Consider the following 17,944-nt stretch of genomic DNA (forward strand, 5'->3'; position numbering starts at 1 on the left):
TGGAGTGACATATTAGATAATATCTGTTTGATGGACAGATCCTGCCAATGCCATGGTTCACAAGTGTAGAGGGAAACAACTATCACTGTACACTAATTGACTAAAGTACACACACACATACTCTCTTAGAATGTTGTTTTCTTCCAGGATGTGTCAGGGATGCCAGCTCTGTGCCGGACTGTGGCAGAGGGCGGTTTGGGGTTTGACTATCGCCTGGCCATGGCCATCCCAGACAAGTGGATCCAGGTGAGAATCTCCATGTCCACCAGGCTGTTAACTTGTCTCCATTCATTGTCTATAGGTTGTTATTGGGCCATCTGTTGATACTGTATTCAGTGTAGACTGAAGAATGCACAAGAGAAAGTGAAGGTTGTTATTGTGTAATGCCAGTGCCACTTGATAATGAAACAATTTCTAAAAAGAAAGAAGCTGACAAAGATATGTTTTTCCCTCCTGAGAATCTATATCTTCCAAGGTCCAAAGGAACTTCTTCGAAATGGTTATTCAATTTCTGAAGAGAATTTGATCGTCAGTAGTATTTGACCTCCAGTGTCTCATACATAATCTGCTGTGGAGCTGCTGTGGAGCAGATTATGTGGGCTGCATACGTTTCAATGGTGACGTTCCTTGGTAAAAGGAGAACCACCAAAGTGACATTGAAAGCCCAGTGTCCAACCTGACATTACCTCGCTAATCCCAAATCCTGCTTTTTCAGGCCTATAGTATATTGTTTAAATACTGTGGTTTAAAATAGTAATTTCACAATGATTCACTTATTACTATTTATTTGCTACAATAAACAAATGCAGACAAATGCTTACCGACAATAACTGAGCCATCATCAAATTTACTTATTAAGAATCCAAATATTTGATTGGTTAGGTCATGGAGTCAGGTGGTTGAGCGGTTAGGGAATCGGGCTAGTAATCAGAAGGTTGCCGGTTCGTATCCTGGCCATTCAGATGATGTTGTGTCCTTGGGCAAGGCACTTCACCCTACTTCCCTTGGGGGAATGTCCCTGTACTTACTGTAAGTCGCTCTGGATAAGAGCATCTGCTAAATGACTAAATGTAATGTCATGCAACCAAGAGATACGAGCACACACAGTAAAGGGAGAATTAGACATACACACGTGGACAAACTGTTGGTACCCTTCGGTCTATGAAAGAAAAGCTCCCTATGGTCACAGAAAAAACTTTAATCTAACAATAGTAATAATAAATAAAGATTCTATGAATGTTAACCAATGAAAGTCAAGACATTGCTTTTCAGCTATACTTCAGCGGAATTACTGTAATTTTCGGACTATTAGCCGCGTCTTTTTTTCAAATGTTTTGACCCTGCGGCTTATTTAACGGTGCGGCTAATTGATGGATTTTTACCCCCAGAAGCAAAGATATCAGTACATTTTTGCTTTTAAAATATAAATATTCAAAGATGTGCACACTTTTTCAAGGTTTTTCAAAAATAGCCAAAGTTAAGTGGTAAAATGATTGTGACGCTATTGACTAATTTTGCTGGGGAACCCCTAGCACTCTCTCAAGGACCACTGGTTAAAAACCACTGCTGTACATCACTGCCGGTATGTGCGCTGGGAGCGTGCCGTTTAAGTTTGAAAGTTGAAAGTTTGTGTGTCTGAAACGCTATGTGATACAGTACAGTTTACACAGCACAGTGTATGTTCTGTAGCTACTATTGCACTAAATGGCATGGCTGCGGGAACTAGGGCCGCGGGAACTAGGGGTGCTGAGGGTGCTGCAGCACCCCTGACAGCACAAACATTTTAAATGATATGACTTAAAAATCCACCACCGAGGCACAGCTCCGCAGTACTGGACTGGCTATCAGCACCGGGAGAAAAATAACAATGGAAAACCAGGCTAGGAAACGAGACAAAGAAATCACCTCCGCTAGGAGATTACCAATTGAAAAACAGCTATGTTTATTTTACATAAAGCTCAACTATTTTGCGCTCAAATAAAGGCCAAAAAATTGGGATTAACTTGCTTTAAGAATAGAACTCCCTAACTTGCATCACATCGAACACAGAATATGGTTGCATTAGCAGGGCAGTTGTGGTGGCGTATATGGGGGCCAGTTCTGGTGGGCCAGTCTGGATCAAAGTCTAAAGCCTATTTTTACTCCCAGTACGTCCCTGCCGCCTCGCTACATTAAGCCCCCTCTAGCACCCCCCCTGATAAAATATGCCATCTCTTTCCCCCTGTGCACAATCCCCTTTGTGCACAAACCCTTACATATGGTAATTAAACATCAAAATACGTCCAGTGCGGCTTATATATGTACACATCATTCAATTAAGATGGTGCAGCTTGGACTTCCGGGAAGATGGCGGAGAGAGTAGACGCATAGTTATCTAGCTCTCCAGAGTCGGTAAAATATTCCCACTATTCAGACATAACTCGACAAATAAAACTAGAGTATGAGTGGGACAAGAAAGAAAAGAAGTCAGAGAAACAACGGACAGCAAAAAAAAACAGAAGAGCAATCTGCAATCTCCGAATACGAGGTTAGCGAACAAGAGGCTAGCGAACACGAAGAAGAGACAGTCGAGAAAATGGACAGCGCAGAGACGCTAAGAGTCGGCCTTGCTACTATCAGCAAGGACATCAAGGAACTCAAACAAGAACTACGCCATGAGCTGACCACATTTAAAGACGAGCTGAAGAGAGAGATGAAGGAGGAAATCACCAACCTCCGGCAAGAAATAGACCGTCAGCTAAAGGAGAACAACACCGAGCTAAAGGCACAACAGGTGAACATCAGCGAGGCTCAGGAGCGAATTGGAGAAATCGAAGAGTGGAAAATGGAGGCCAGTGCCGCGCTGTCGGAGCTGATGGGTCATACACGCCGAATGCAAGATAAAATAACCGATCTCGAGGGGAGATCAAGGAGAAACAACATCAGAATATTTGGGCTACCAGAAGACACGGAGGGGAGCTCGGCAGCCATATACTTGGAGCAGCTTCTAAAAACCGAACTTGAGCTCCCGGAGGGGACCAACCTCCAGATCCAGCGAGCCCACCGAGCCCTAGCCCAGAAACCGACCCCGAACGCTGCGCCCAGGTCAATTATTGCCAACTTTCTACAGTTCGAGACGAAGGAAATGATTTTGAAGAAAGCCTGGCAGAAAAAGCTAAAAGTAGGAGGCAAACAAGTATTCTTTGATCATGACTACCCTACAGAAACTGTTCAGAAACGAAAGGCATACGCGGGCATTAAAAAAGTACTGAGGGAGAAAGGAATTCGTTTCCAGACGCCGCTCGCCAAAATCAGAATACACTGGAACAACGGGGTGAAGATATATGACAGTGCCACTGAAGCGGCGCGGGACATGAAGGAAAGAGGCTACACTGCGGACGTGCCAGGCGGACACACCGGAGCCGTGGCCGAGGGAAGGATGCGAGGAGCGGCAGAGTGGCAGCGAGTGAGAGGGAAAGACCGGGGACCCGACCCGGCGCAACGAGCAAGAGACAAGCTACACAACTATCAGTGGAAACCCTAATAAGTTCTGTTTAAAAAAGGGGACAGGAAAGAACCAAAACAACAGACTGGAATAAAAAGACTAATTAATAAACGCTGTATGGAACTAAGTGGATAAACAAACTAAAAGAAAAAAGACTGACAGAAGAATAAATCCATAGTGTGAGTATCTGAACATTTTCGGACTTCTTTAATTTGCATAACATATTAAGAACCGACTGGGAGAGGTCGAGGCATTTGAGTTGGACATGTGTAGACGCTGTGGTACCCCACAAGTTGGGCGCGTATCTAGGTCTAGGGAGGGGCCCTTATTAGAGATGAGGATATCCCCTTCACCCACCAACGGGGACGCGGGGAGGAGTAAAAGAATACTCCATGTTTGGAAGTCCGGGAGGTATTTGGTTTGTGTTCAGTTATTATATGTTCATGTTTATGTAGTTTGTAACGGTTTGGGAGAATATTTTCAGAGAGCAGTAAATGACTAATAACATCAAAATAATGTCGCTGAATGTAAATGGGTTAAATGTACCGATGAAAAGAGAAAGGGTGATGAGAAAATTGAAAAAGGAGAAAGCACAAATTATATTCCTACAAGAGACACATCTGTCTAGATTAGAACATGAAAAACTGAAAAGATACGGCTACAGGAGCTTATACTACAGTACATATAAAGAGGGACGCAGGAGGGGAGTTGCAACATTAATACCAAACACAACACAATTTAATTACGAAAAGGAAATCAAAGACAAAGAAGGAAGGTATATAATAGTAAAAGGAAGAATAGAAAATGAACCAATCACACTGGTAAATGTATATGCACCCCCAGAAAGTGACAAATACTTTTTCAAGTCCCTTTTCGACGTCATAGCAGTAGAAACAGAAGGAATCCTTATTTGTGGGGGCGATTTAAACGTAGTCATGAATCACAATATGGATACAACAAGTCCCAAGAGAACGAAAATGCCTTTAACAAGATTTGTCAATATGTCACTAGAAGAGATGGGGATGACTGATATATGGCGAAGTCTGCACCCTTTGGAAAAAGACTTTACGCACTATTCAGCTGCACATAAAGTTCATTCAAGGATAGACTATTTTCTACTGAATACAGGGGATAAACACAGAGTGACGGAATGTGAAATAGGAGGGGCAGACGTGTCTGACCATAATCCACTCTATTTAAAAATATGTTTAAGTAACAGGAAACGAAATACTGTATGGAGATTGAATGTAGGAATATTGAACAATGAACAACGAAAAGAGAAGGTAAAAGCAGAAATAAAAAGGTACATAGAGGAAAATAACAATGGAGCAGTAGACCCAACAATATTATGGGATGCCATGAAGGTGGTGATAAGGGGGAAATTGATAGCGGAAACTGCACATGCAAAACAAATTCAATTGGAGTCATATAGAACGCATACTGTGAAACTGAGGGAATTAGAACAGGGATATCAAAGAACAGAAGATTCAAAGGTATATCAACAAATCAAGGAAGTAAAAAAGAAGATAAATGACATATTATTAGACGAGGTTAGAAAAAGGAACAAATTCTTTAAACAAAATTATTACGAAGCAGGTTCAAAGGCGACTAAATTGCTGGCGAAACGTATACGTAAACAACAAGCACTTAGTAGTATACATAAAATCAGAGATCCACACACAAGTGAATTAACAGATAAACCGGAGGATATAGAGAACATTTTTTGTGGATACTACAAGGAACTATATACACAACCCACATCTGAATGTGAGGAGGAAAGGGAGCTATTTTTAAATTCTTTGGATTTACCATCAATTGGTAGTATACAAAATGAGACATTAACAACCAATATTACTATAGAAGAAGTGAAAGATGCAATAAAGACACTAAAAAATAATAAATCCCCAGGTAGTGACGGATACCCAGCAGAGTGGTATAGGATGTTCGGGGAAGAGCTGACGCCACTACTTTTGGATTCTTTTAATTGGACTCTTCATAACAATAAAATACCTCCATCATGGGCTGAAGCCATTATAACCATTATACCAAAACCAGGAAGGGACAAGGAACACTGTCAGAGCTATAGACCAATCTCACTATTAAATGTAGATTACAAAATATATACAACAATTATCTCCAAACGATTGAATACTTTTATAACAGAACTGATAGATGAAGATCAAACAGGATTCATTAAAGGACGTCAAACACATGATAACATTAGAAGGGCCTTGCATATTGTAGATCAAGCACAAAAGAAAAAACAAAGTACTATATTAGTAAGTATTGATGCAGAAAAGGCATTCGATTTGGTAAATTGGGAATTCTTATATAAAGTATTAGAACGATTTGGATTCAATAGTAAATCAATACAGTGCATAAAGACATTATACCACCAGCCCACTGCTAGAATCAAAATAAATGGAAACCTTACTGACAAATTTAGTATACAGAGATCAACTCGACAAGGCTGTTGTTTATCACCCACTCTTTTTGCGCTTTTTATCGAACCTTTGGCACAAGCGGTACGCCAAAATGAAGAGCTTCACGGAGTTATAGTAAATGGCAAGGAACATAAAATAGGACTTTTTGCGGATGACGTCGTAGCCTTCCTCAAACAACCAAATAAATCATTACCTGTATTGATGAAACTGCTGGAAATGTACGGACACCTTTCGGGATATAAAGTAAATGTTTCAAAAACACAAATTTTAACACTTAACTACACCCCACCAAAGGAGATTCAGGAAGCATTCCACTTAAATTGGAACCTAAAGAAAATTAAATATCTGGGAATTACCATCACAAAAGGACTATCTAAACTTTATAAAGCCAATTATGATAAGATAAATCAGGAGATACAAAAAGACACGGAAAGATGGTCTACTTTACCACTAGATCTTAACTCAAGAATTGAGATTATCAAAATGAATGTACAACCAAGACTTCTTTATTTATTCCAGTCCCTACCAGTAGAAGTCCCCCAAACCCAATTTGTGACCTGGGACAGGATAATATCTCGGTTTATTTGGGGAGGCAAAAAACCAAGGGTTAGGTACGAAACTCTCCAGTTACCAAAAGATAAAGGAGGTATGGGTCTCCCAAAACTGAAAGAGTACTTCTACGCGGCCCAATTTAGGCATATTATATGCTGGTGTATGCCAGATTACACGGCTAAGTGGAAAGACATGGAAATAGAATTTGTAAAATATCCCATCCAGAGCCTTATTGGAGATCAAGACATATACAAAAGGATTAAAAACAATATAGATTCAATTACAACATTTACTCTTGAACTATGGTTTAGAGTTATTAAAAATTATAAGATAAAGAAAGAAACAACAGTTCTTAGATGGGTAGCATTTGACAGTAATTTTAAACCAGCTGAATATGATAAAGGATTCAAGCAGTGGGTAGACAAGGGAGTCACGGCATGGTGTACTTTAGAGAAGGATGGGGCACTGGAGAGTTTCCAAAACGTGAAAGATAAATATAGCTTGGATAAACAGGAATTCTACAGGTACCTACAACTAAGAGATTATTATGAAAAAGAAATCGAGATAGACCCCTCCACAGAAGTGAATGGTGTGATCCAAATTATAATGAATACATACAAAGGAAAGAAAATAAAAATCATATCTGCTTTATATCAAGCATTGACAAAAACTAAACATTCAACTAAATACATAAAGGAAAAATGGGAATCAGAGTTTAATATGAAAATTTCGGATGATGATTGGCAAGACATGTGGAAAACACATCAGACGACCACTAATTCGCGGATATGGAGGGAGTTCTCTTGGAAAAATCTGGTCCGTTTTTTTATCACGCCCAAGGTCAAGAGCAAATATAATAACACAAATGTATCATGTTGGAGAGAGTGTGGAGTAAAGGATGCTGCAGACCACTCACACATATTTTGGAAATGTAATAAAGTATTTAAGTTTTGGGGAATTGTACATGAAACCGTACAAAATATATTAGGTTATGATATTCCAATGAGCTATATGGTACTATACCTTTGTAATTTCAATTTTACCAAAGAGAGTATAAGAGTGAGAGATAAATATTTAATTAAAATACTACTGATAGCTAGTAAGAAGGCTATAACTAGAAAATGGGGTAAAGTGGAGCCTCCTTGTAAGAAAGAATGGGTAGACATAGTAGAAGAAATCTATGTAATGGAGAAACTGACACACCGCCTAAGACTACAACAAGCACAGCTTGAAGAAAAGTGGGAGAAATGGACAATATTCAGAACCAAAACCGGCGACGAGGAATATGGACAGAAACAAATTACTTAGATGAAGACATGAAGAGAAAAGAAGTACTGCGAGAAATGTAACTCCCAAGCCAAATTTTTCTGTTTGGTTCCTGTTTTGTTTTTTGTTTATCGTATTATTTTTGATTGTGAACTGTGAATTTTGAAATAAAAATTTAAGTGGAAAAAAAAAGATGGTGCAGCTTATATTCAGGTGCGCCTTTATAGTCCAAATTACGGTGTTTAAAAAAATGTACTCATGGAACAGGCCTAGACAAAAATGATGGTACCCCTAGAAAAGACTGAAAATAATGTGACCAAAGGGACATGTTAATTTAAGGTGTGTCCACTAATTAGCATCACAGGTGTCTACAATCTTGTAATCAGTCAGTGGGCCTATATATAGGGCTCCAGGTAGTCACTGTGTTGTCTGGTGACATGGTGTGTACCACACTCAACATATACCAGAGGAAGCGAGGAAAGAGTTGTCTCAGGAGATTAGAAAGAAAATTATAGACAAGCAGGATAAAGGTAAAGGCTATAAGACCATCTCCAAGCAGCTAGATGTTCCTGTGACTACAGTTGCACATATTATTCAGAAATGTAAGATCCATGGGACTGTAGCCAACCTCCCTGGACGTGGCCGCAGGAGGAACATTTATGACAAATCAAAGAGACGGATAATCCGAATGGTAACAAAAGAGCCCAGAAAGACTTCTAAAGAGATCCAAGGTGAACTTCATGCTCAAGGAACATCAGTGTCAGATCGCACCATCCATTGTTGTTTGAGCCAAAGTGGACTACAAGTGGACACAAACAAGGAGGACACCATTGTTGAAAACGCTAAAAAAAGCTAGACTGGAATATGCCAAACAACATGTTGACAAGACAAAGCTTCTGGGAGAATGTCCTATGGACAGATGAGACAAAAATGTAACTTTTTGCCAAGGCACATCAGCTTATTTTTTTCCGTTCACAGAAGACAGAAAAATAAAGCATATCAAGAAAAGAACACTGTCCCTACTGTGAAACATGGAGGAGAGAAATGTGCTGGCCAGTGTCAGAAAGCTTGGTCTCAGTCGCAGGTCATGGGTCTTGCAACAGGACAATTACCCAAAACACACAGCTAAAAACACCCAAGAATGGCTAAGAGGAAAACATTGGACTATTCTAAAGTGGCCTTCTATGAGCCGTGACCTCAATCCTGTTGAGCATCTTTGGAAGGAGCTGAAACATGCCGTCTGGAAAAGACACCCTTCAAACCGGAAACAACTGGAGCAGTTTGCTCATGAGGAGTGGGCCGAAATACCTGCTGAGAGGTGCAGAAGTCTCATTGACAGTTACAGGAATTGTCTGATTGCAGTGATTGCCTCAAAAGGTTGTGCAACAAAAGTTAGGGGTACCATCATTTTTGTCTAGGCCTGTTCCATGAGTTATTTTTTTTAAATAATTCCGTTGAAGCATGGTTGAAAAGCATTGTCTGACTTTCATAGGGTAAATTCATAGAATTTTTATTTATTAATACTTTTGTCAGATTAAAGTGACCATTGTGACCATTTGCTTGGTCCGAATCAGTGGATGAGTTGCCACTTTGTTGCACTTTTCATTAGGTCAGGTTAGTGTTCACATGGTCCTGTGTTAAGTGAACCAAGATTTGTAAAAAAAAAACAACGACACGCATTCGTACAGGTCGTTTATCGATTGAACAGAAAATGTGAGGTAAAATCTCTTTCTGTCAGTCACAGTCACAAACAACAATTAAGCAACGGCAGTTTATTGTGATTGCGATAGGCCTAGCGTAAGGGGTCCCATTATCGTCCACCTAGCTCTCGACGCTCGTTAGAAATGTTACGAAAATGTCAATATAATACAAATAAAAATGTTATGTCACAGCATTGTACTTTAATATATAGATACACACCTATATTATAACATTACGATTTTAAAATCCAAAAAGTATATGCCTAGAAATTTTATTTTCCTAATTTTAGCAGTTAGCCAGGGGGTCCCATTATCGTCCACCAAACCACTTTCAATAGAGAAATGTCAAGTATTTATATACTCAAATCTCAAAGTAAGAAGCTGTAATTTGGTGTGCCGCAATTAAGGTTTATACATATCGATGTGTTACTTTCTTTTGTTGCTGCTGCAAATCTTCTTAAAAATTAACGGAAGAAACGGTCGTGGACAACAATGGGGTCTGGAATGTTAGCGATCTTTAACCTTTAGATGCGTGACTTCTAAATATTTCCAATGGTCCCCACAGCATGAGTTATTTTTCCAAAACGGAAGCTAGCTGGCTTTAGTTAGCTTCCGTTACCTAACAAAAAAGCATAATATACTCATGGCAATGCTAGTGTTACTTGTTAGTCTCCTCATCAGTACATTTTGAAGCCATACTATAGCATTTGTCATATAGTTTTTGTCTATTGGAAAATATTCAGTTGGACTGTTCTAAATCACATGTGCGAACGCTACTCCTTAATGGGTTAATAAGTTGGTGTTGCACAACCACTTTGGGTTGCTCTTGTACCCAGGATTATATCCATGTCATCCAGGGATGCAAACGGCGCGCTTTTCGGTGCCTCCCGCTTTTTTCATGTCAGTTTGGGTGACTTGCGTGAATCATGCAGATCCAAAGAGTTTTTTTAAGAGGGGGGGGGTCTGATTATAATTGCACCAACAGTAATTCTGTATTGCCTCCACCAAACAAGTAAATAGGAAATAAGCAAAACAGTAGTAGCCTTTCCTCGCAAACGTGAACCACTGTTTCTTCTTGCTGCGTATCTTTTACTGTCTGCGGTGGGTACTCAATAAACGGACTCCGGTCCGGATCCGGACCGCAATACCTAGACGCAATTCATTGGTGTGTGATTTTGTGCTATATTTTTTTCCTAGTAGATGTGTTTTATATCTCCCGTGTCCAATCTAAAGCTCCAATCAGGAGCTGTAATAACTGTAATCACCATGACAACTCACTCACTCAACGTTGGCCGCAACCTCTGTGGGTCACGCAGGTTGTGTGTCATTCGCAACAACGCAGGCTAATCGATTTGCTAACGGTAGCTAGCCTACCTGTTTCTTCCTTTGCAAAAATCATGGCGTGACAAAACCCAGCAAAAAGTTGTTTCCGAAAAATGCAAATTTCAGATAGAATGGACTGACAGGTACGCATTTGTGTTCCGTTCCGGACCTTGGAATGAATGGAAATTTGGTGAGTGGACCTTTTGAGTTTCTAACTGAGTACCCCTGTTTTAGGGGAAGCCGAGCTTCCCTTGCAGTCTTAAAGAAATCTCCTACTGTCATGGATTTTATTAGGAAGGTGACCAAGGCATAAACAGCTTGTGGCAAGTAGAACAAACTACCTCTCAAAAGTAAGAACCTACAGGCCTTGTCCTCCATTGATCTTGTGGTGATGGGCCATTCCCAGGCTGTTACTCAGCTGAAGGAGTTGGCTAGGATCATCAACATTTAGTGCCCTTAGAGGTGGCCAGGAAGAAGAGGAAGGAGTAAAACCAGAAGATAATTTAATAGGAGTTTGTCTCGGAATAAAAAATGAAATTAAATATTGCAAATTACTGTCAGTGTATTTTGATCTTCAGAATGGAATTTTACTCAAGGGGTGGGCCAGGGATGTCAGGGGGTTGTTGGCAATGTAAGTATATGGAGATTTGCCACGAGGCGAGGGCTTCAATTACCTCTCTTTTTTGACCATACATTTGTTTGCATCCCTGGTCATCAAACAATGGGAATTCTTTTTTTTTTTTTTGTCCCCCAAGCTACCACTTTTCCGTAGAATATCGCACACTTTTATGTAGTGCTGCCTACGTTTTTTTTTGTGTTTTTTTTACCGACATTGGTCCACTATGCACTCAATTACCCTTTCTTTCAGTTCATTACTTGAATTGGAATACCTTATTATTCTTATGTGTTTCCACAAGCATCTCTGCAATATGATCATCAGCCCATATTTGCAGAAGAGCCTTCATTTTATAATTCCCTAACGTTTACCTGTCTACCAAGTGTCAACATCCTTTTTCAACCCTCAATTCACTACATTTTTATTTGCTTCCTAAATTGTCATATTTGAAGTCCGATTTCATTCAATTCGGTTGTTTGGTCCTCACCAGAGTTTGAATGCATGTTCTCATCTCTTCAAATGAACCAAACTTGCAGAGAACAGACCATGGTCCGTGTAGCGGGGTCTCGTCGTGTTAAAATAGAAATACTTAATTTATCATAAAGTTCGGGGCACCACCCTAATATTGGTTTAGGACATTAGGGAATCCTATATTTAACATGTAATAATCAGTCTCATCTTTAGGAATGAATTCGTTCTAAGTGTAGAGCCAATCGTAACATCAGTGAACACGCACGTCAAAATATCTTTACAATGAATTTATTCTAGTAAGGTAAACAGATCTTATGAACAACTTAGATTATGAGTTTGATATGAGTTATTGGTTTCAATGAACAGAATGAAATGGTTTAACTTAAATAAAGACAGAAATGGTAAGTCAATGATTACATCCTTACAAATCATAAACAGAGCTCACGCCAATGCCAAGTCGGGGAGGAAAGAGCGTTAGCCATAGTTACGTTTGATCAGGGGTGATCAATGAGGTTGAGGGCGGTTTGCGCCAAAGGTCCATTTGAAGAATCGGAAGTGAAAGCGCTGCTGCGCTGCCTGGTCATGTGGCTGAGTCTGCGGGACCTCAGTCAAATCGCAATGATAATTGCGTTTTTGGTTCTTCTGTTGAAACGTCCAGATAGTGTCGCGATCACTATAAAGTTGAATCTCAGAAGAAGCTTGGGGACGTCCTTTGTAACACCAATCCCGATGGCGTTCATGCCATGGTTGGTTTCGCTGGAGTCCGAGATTGATGGTCATCTCAGATATTTATACAGTTCAGAGTTTGAGGGAGGACCTGTCTGGGGTCAGACGTTGATTGGGGGAAGCTGGGTTGTCAACTCCCCCCTCCTTCCTTCACACCGACCAAAGGTGTGATCTGGTCTCTAGCTGGTTCAAAAGATCATTCAAATATTGTTCTGGACATCTTGGTTTGAATGATTGTTTTACTATGAGAGCTTTGTGTAGATACCAATAATGACATGGTTATCTTTCAGGAAGAAGGAGTAGTTACTAGAATCAAGATTTCAGTGAACACAACATTAAAACAAAGTAACAAACATGACACAAATATCCCTCTCATAATTCTCCACCTTGTACTCTCGTGGTAAAGGTGAAGTCTGAAGAACTTTCCTCAAAAGTTCTGATTAAGGTATGTTCTTTGTTCAAATGCCGCCAAAACGGATGCAAATGGTTGCTGGAGACGTGTTGTCTCAAGCACGCCCTTTGAAGCTTGCAAGCTAGCAGGAGGGCTGAGATTGGGGAACCTCCCAATTCTATGGTTCCTTTGCATCGGCGTTTGGTGGGTAATCAGCATACTGAGTGTGTCACAAGGGCTGATTAGGTTTGTCTGATGTGATTGAATCTTCAGGTGTGGCAAGATGTTGGCTCTGTGTGGTTTTGCTGACCTCACTACATCTGATTGAAACGGACCTAACATGGATAGATATTTCTGCGGTACAATACAAACAGACAACACAACAAGGCCATGTACAGTGTAAATATGATGTACAGTGCAAAACAGTGTGGAGTCATATAGTCGAGTTCTATGACAGCTGGGACAAAGGACCTCCTAAGACGCTCAGTCCGAGAACGAAGGGTGTTGACCCGCCCGCTATGGAGGCTGCTGGACTGTACTGCCAGGACATAGTGGAGGGGATGATTGACATTGCCCATGATGGCCAAGAGCTTGCCCCGCATCCGTATCTCCACCACAGTCACCGCCTTCCTGACCAGCTTGTCCAGTTTGTATCTCATCCTCTGTGTTGTTAGCTGAGCCTTCCGCTTAGCTCAAGCTCTGCACCCGTAGAACGGCTTTTGAAGCTCCGTTCGGATAGGGTGTTTTATTCCCAGTATAGCAGTCCCTCGTAGTGCCACAAGGGCATGCCTAGTGTATACAACTCTGCCTGAATTTGTAGTCATCATCAATGTAGTCATCTTAACGACATAGAGCTGCTAAAAGAGACTGCAACTCGCCGTGCCCTGGCAACCAATTCAGTTATCGAAACAAATCAAATAATGCGGGTAGTGTCCGTTGCTCCGGCTGGTTTCAAAAAACAGGTCCAACTGGCCAAGTGAGACCATGAAAAAACTATTCACCTGTAGGTAGATCAGTACACTATCCCAATACAAATAAACTCATCACAATAGAAAAAAAAATCAAGTGGAGTAAACGGTAAAAAAACGAAGCGCTGCTAAGACAGCTGCCACTCACAGCGGCAATACGTCACACATAGAGGTGTCACGTTAGGTGTAAAGACATGGGTATCGAAAGGAAAAAGGCTGCACTTGCGGGTCTTTGCAGCCAATGTGCCTTACTGTTAGTTCGCTTTCCCTGGTGATGGGAGGGCTGGCTCAGTCTCTCTGGAGATGCCACGGTGTGTGCCACAGTGTGTGCGTGTGTTTGTGGGTTAGGACATGCTCACTTCTAAGAGATGTTGATGTGCTCAAAACATGGACATTCTTATAACTTTAATTTTATTTTTTATTTTCAAGTTCAAACAATAACACAAACACTGGCTTCCTGTCTGGCATAGACCCCCTCTACAACGGAGAGAAAATTGTTTATCTTGGACCATTTCTGAACAATTTGCTCTATATGAGCCAACTAATCATGATGGCTCTCTGAATGAAATGGTAGAGAACCTCAATGATGCACTATTATCTGTGTTAGACTCTGTTGCACAACTTAAAACCAAAAAGAAGTGCACAAGCAGAACCTCGCCATGGCTGAGAAATAAAAATGTTAGTGAAACTAAAAGAAAATGCCATGCAGCAGCGAGAAAATGGAGGAAAACAAAGATCACTATCCACTACAATATCTACAAAGATACACTAACCACCTATAACAAAACCATCCGTCTAGCAAGGAAAGAATATTTCTCCAACATTATTACAGAAAATGCCAAAAATTCCAGAGTTCTTTTCTCCACCATTGGCCAGCTGCTAAACACTGTCCCTGTCCCACCCCCATCCTGAGCAGTTAAATGTGAAGAGCTTGCTTTGTTCTTCAAGAACAAAATAACTTTGATCAGAGCTAGTATTATTAATAGTGGGGTCGAAACTGACATCATTAGATTTTGCAACATAACCATGAGCACATTTACCTGTATTACACTTAGTGAACTTTCCAACCTCAGATATTGATCCTACACCCACAACATTCTTTAAGCGAGTGTTTGATAGTATCTCAGGTCCGGTACTAGAGATTATAAACACATCCCTTAGAACTGGCGTCTTCCCAGATGCCTTCAAATCAGCTGTTGTAAAGCCCCTATTAAAGAAACCCAAATTGGATAACAGTCTACTTGCAAATTACAGACCAATATCAAACCTTCCATTTATTAGTAAAATTCTGGAAAAGATAGTTTTAGTCCAATTAAATTATTTTCTTGAAGAAAATAACATCCTGGAAGTCTCGCAGTCAGGTTTCAGGAAATATCACAGTACTAAAACTGCTCTCACCAAAATAATTAGCGACCTCAGACTAAACTCTGATGCACAAAAAGTTTCTATCCTTATCCTGCTAGATCTCAGTGCAGCATTTGATACCATTGATCACGACATCCTAATCAATAGACTGGAAAACGTATTGGGTTCACGGATAGTGTATTGAACTGGATAAAATCATATATCACAGGAAGGAAGTTTTATGCTAGTTTAGGAGACCATAGGTCCAAGAAACATGAGAACTGCTACGGAGTTGCTCAAGGAAGCTGCTTAGGTCCATTACCTTTTTCTCTTTATATGTTACCACTCTGCGACATAATCAGAGAACATAACATAGATTTCCATAACTATGCGGATGACACACAACTATATATATCCACTGAACCCAACGATGCAACGGCCATCAATTCCATTACCAACTGCCTGTTGGCAATAAACAAATGGATGAATGATAACTTTCTTAAATTAAATGAAGACAAAACCGAAGTCCTACTATGTGGCCCCAAATCCAAAAGAGAGATGCTTACTAAGAATCTAGGAGGCTTAACCCCCTGTCTTAAACCAGAGGTGACGAGTCTCGGTGTAATCCTGGACTCAGATTTGAATTTCAACTCTCACATAAATAAAGTGACCAAAACAGCTTTCTTTCACCTGAGGAATATAGCAAAGGTACGACCATTCATAAACCAAAATGATGCAGAGAAGTTAATTCATGCTTTTATATCCAGCCGGCTGGACTACTGTAACACACTTTTCACTGGTCTTCCCCAAAAAAAACACTGAATGACTACAGCTCATAAAAAATGTTGCAGCTAGATTATTAACCAAAACTAAAAGGAGAGAACACATTAGTCCTGTCCTAGCTACTTTACACTGGCTCCCTGTTACTTTCAGAATTGACTTTAAGGTCCTTTTCCTCACATACAAAGCTCTACACGGACAAGGGCCTAGCTACATTGCTAACTCCCTTATAAACTACACACCAGCTAGAACACTGCGATCATCAAATGCAGGCCTATTAGAGGTCACCAGAAGCAGTCATAAGAAGATTGGTTATTTGGCCTTTGCTAATTACGCCCCAAAACTATGGAACAAATTACCCATAAAAATTAGGGAAGCAAACGCGCTAGACATTTTTAAAAGACAGCTTAAAACCTACCTTTTTACCGAAGCATTTAAGTAATTTTATCTCAGAAGGGTTTTACTACTTTCATTAGTTATATTATTGTTGTTATTTTAATTATTACTTTTATCACTTGTATTATTGTTTTAATTGATTTTATGTAAAGCACCTTGAGCTACAATTCTTTTATGAAATGTGGTATATAAATAAAGTCTTACTTACCAGAACCTTAATTGAGGCAGATTTACCACTTAGTAATATAATAAACTCAAGAATGGCTGGTATATCTAGGAACGCTCTAGGAGGAATGATACTGGGCACAAAGATACAGTTTTAACATTTGATTTATTCACAATTACTACTACCCAGGTAGTCTCACGTAAAACAAAAAACATGAATGCACAGCCCTATCTGTTTTCTCTCCAAGTTCACGTGCGACAGGAGCAGTATCCACCGGATGACGACTCGGACAGGAAAAAAAACAATCTGCACATAGCAAACAGTTCAATATTAGTTATCAATTCAACTTATCCAAATATCACACAAATCATCATCCCTAATTGTATCCCTTCCCATGGTAACGCTGCAACATAGCGATGCTACAGCGAGAGACCACAAAAAGGCCTGACTACAAAATGCGTCCGGTTCTCTCATTCACTGTTGCTAATTCACATTTTGTTCAACAAAACCACGCTATTCTAAATGCAAAACATACCCCAAAGTAAAATAAAACTTTATATATTTCTTTACAGTAGGTATTTACTCATTCTAGCCGCACACTATCTCCACTTGTTATCTAGCACGTTATACATTAGCAAAATACATTCTGACCTAGGGCTGGGCGGTATGGCCTAAAATGTTTATCACGGTATAATTCGTAAGCACTGACGGTATCGGTATTTATCACTGTAAGGATGGATCTCTTAGCAGGCAGGTTGGAAAGAGTCCTGACAGTCATAAAAAAGGGTTGACTAGGATTTATTAGCTCGACGTTGGATCATGCCACCAATCCACAACAGAGTGGCTAGCATGAGTGAGAAACATCTCTCTTCAGAGAGCTTAAATACAGTTGCTGGACACATTCCATGTGCTTTTGTGGGGAGGGGCGACTCCCTCCTCGAGCGCATCTCCCTCTCTCATCTTTCCTTCTAAAGGGACACCTTTGCAACGAATAACTTGTGAATAACATTTGTAGTTGGAACTTGTTTTAAATGTAAATCAGTTTTTAGTGACTCTGACATGGTATTTTTCTCCTTGCGTAGTCTCTGTCCTGAATTTAATTACCATAGGCACATTCGGTGTACTAGATAGGCACCCCATGTTTTGCATACACGTCTAATAAAATAAAAATGTTAGTAACTAACATCCTAAAGTCAAACCTTTTATTTCTCTACGTTCATTATGTGTATTTATCTTTAATCTTTAATTATCTTTCAAGAAGAAGTCTTTATATTCATTAATTTACCGCTTTAATGACTGTAATTCATATGACACAAT

General features: G+C 40.0%; 1 protein-coding gene across 6 annotated transcripts in view; it reads left to right on the plus strand.

Moving 5' to 3' along the window:
• The window catches only part of LOC146250800 (1,4-alpha-glucan-branching enzyme-like), a 140,987-nt gene that overhangs the window by 65,414 nt on the left and 57,629 nt on the right, over positions 1 to 17,944 (plus strand). For all 6 annotated transcript variants that reach the window (XM_084679453.1, XM_084679450.1, XM_084679456.1 and 3 more), the window contains one exon: positions 148 to 246. In XM_084679453.1, coding sequence (XP_084535579.1) covers positions 148 to 246 — 99 coding nt within the window. The remainder of the gene's footprint in view (positions 1 to 147; positions 247 to 17,944) is intronic.

This window comes from Hypomesus nipponensis, chromosome 18, assembly GCF_054491055.1.
Source record: "Hypomesus nipponensis isolate SF chromosome 18, ASM5449105v1, whole genome shotgun sequence".
Lineage (NCBI taxonomy): Eukaryota > Metazoa > Chordata > Actinopteri > Osmeriformes > Osmeridae > Hypomesus > Hypomesus nipponensis.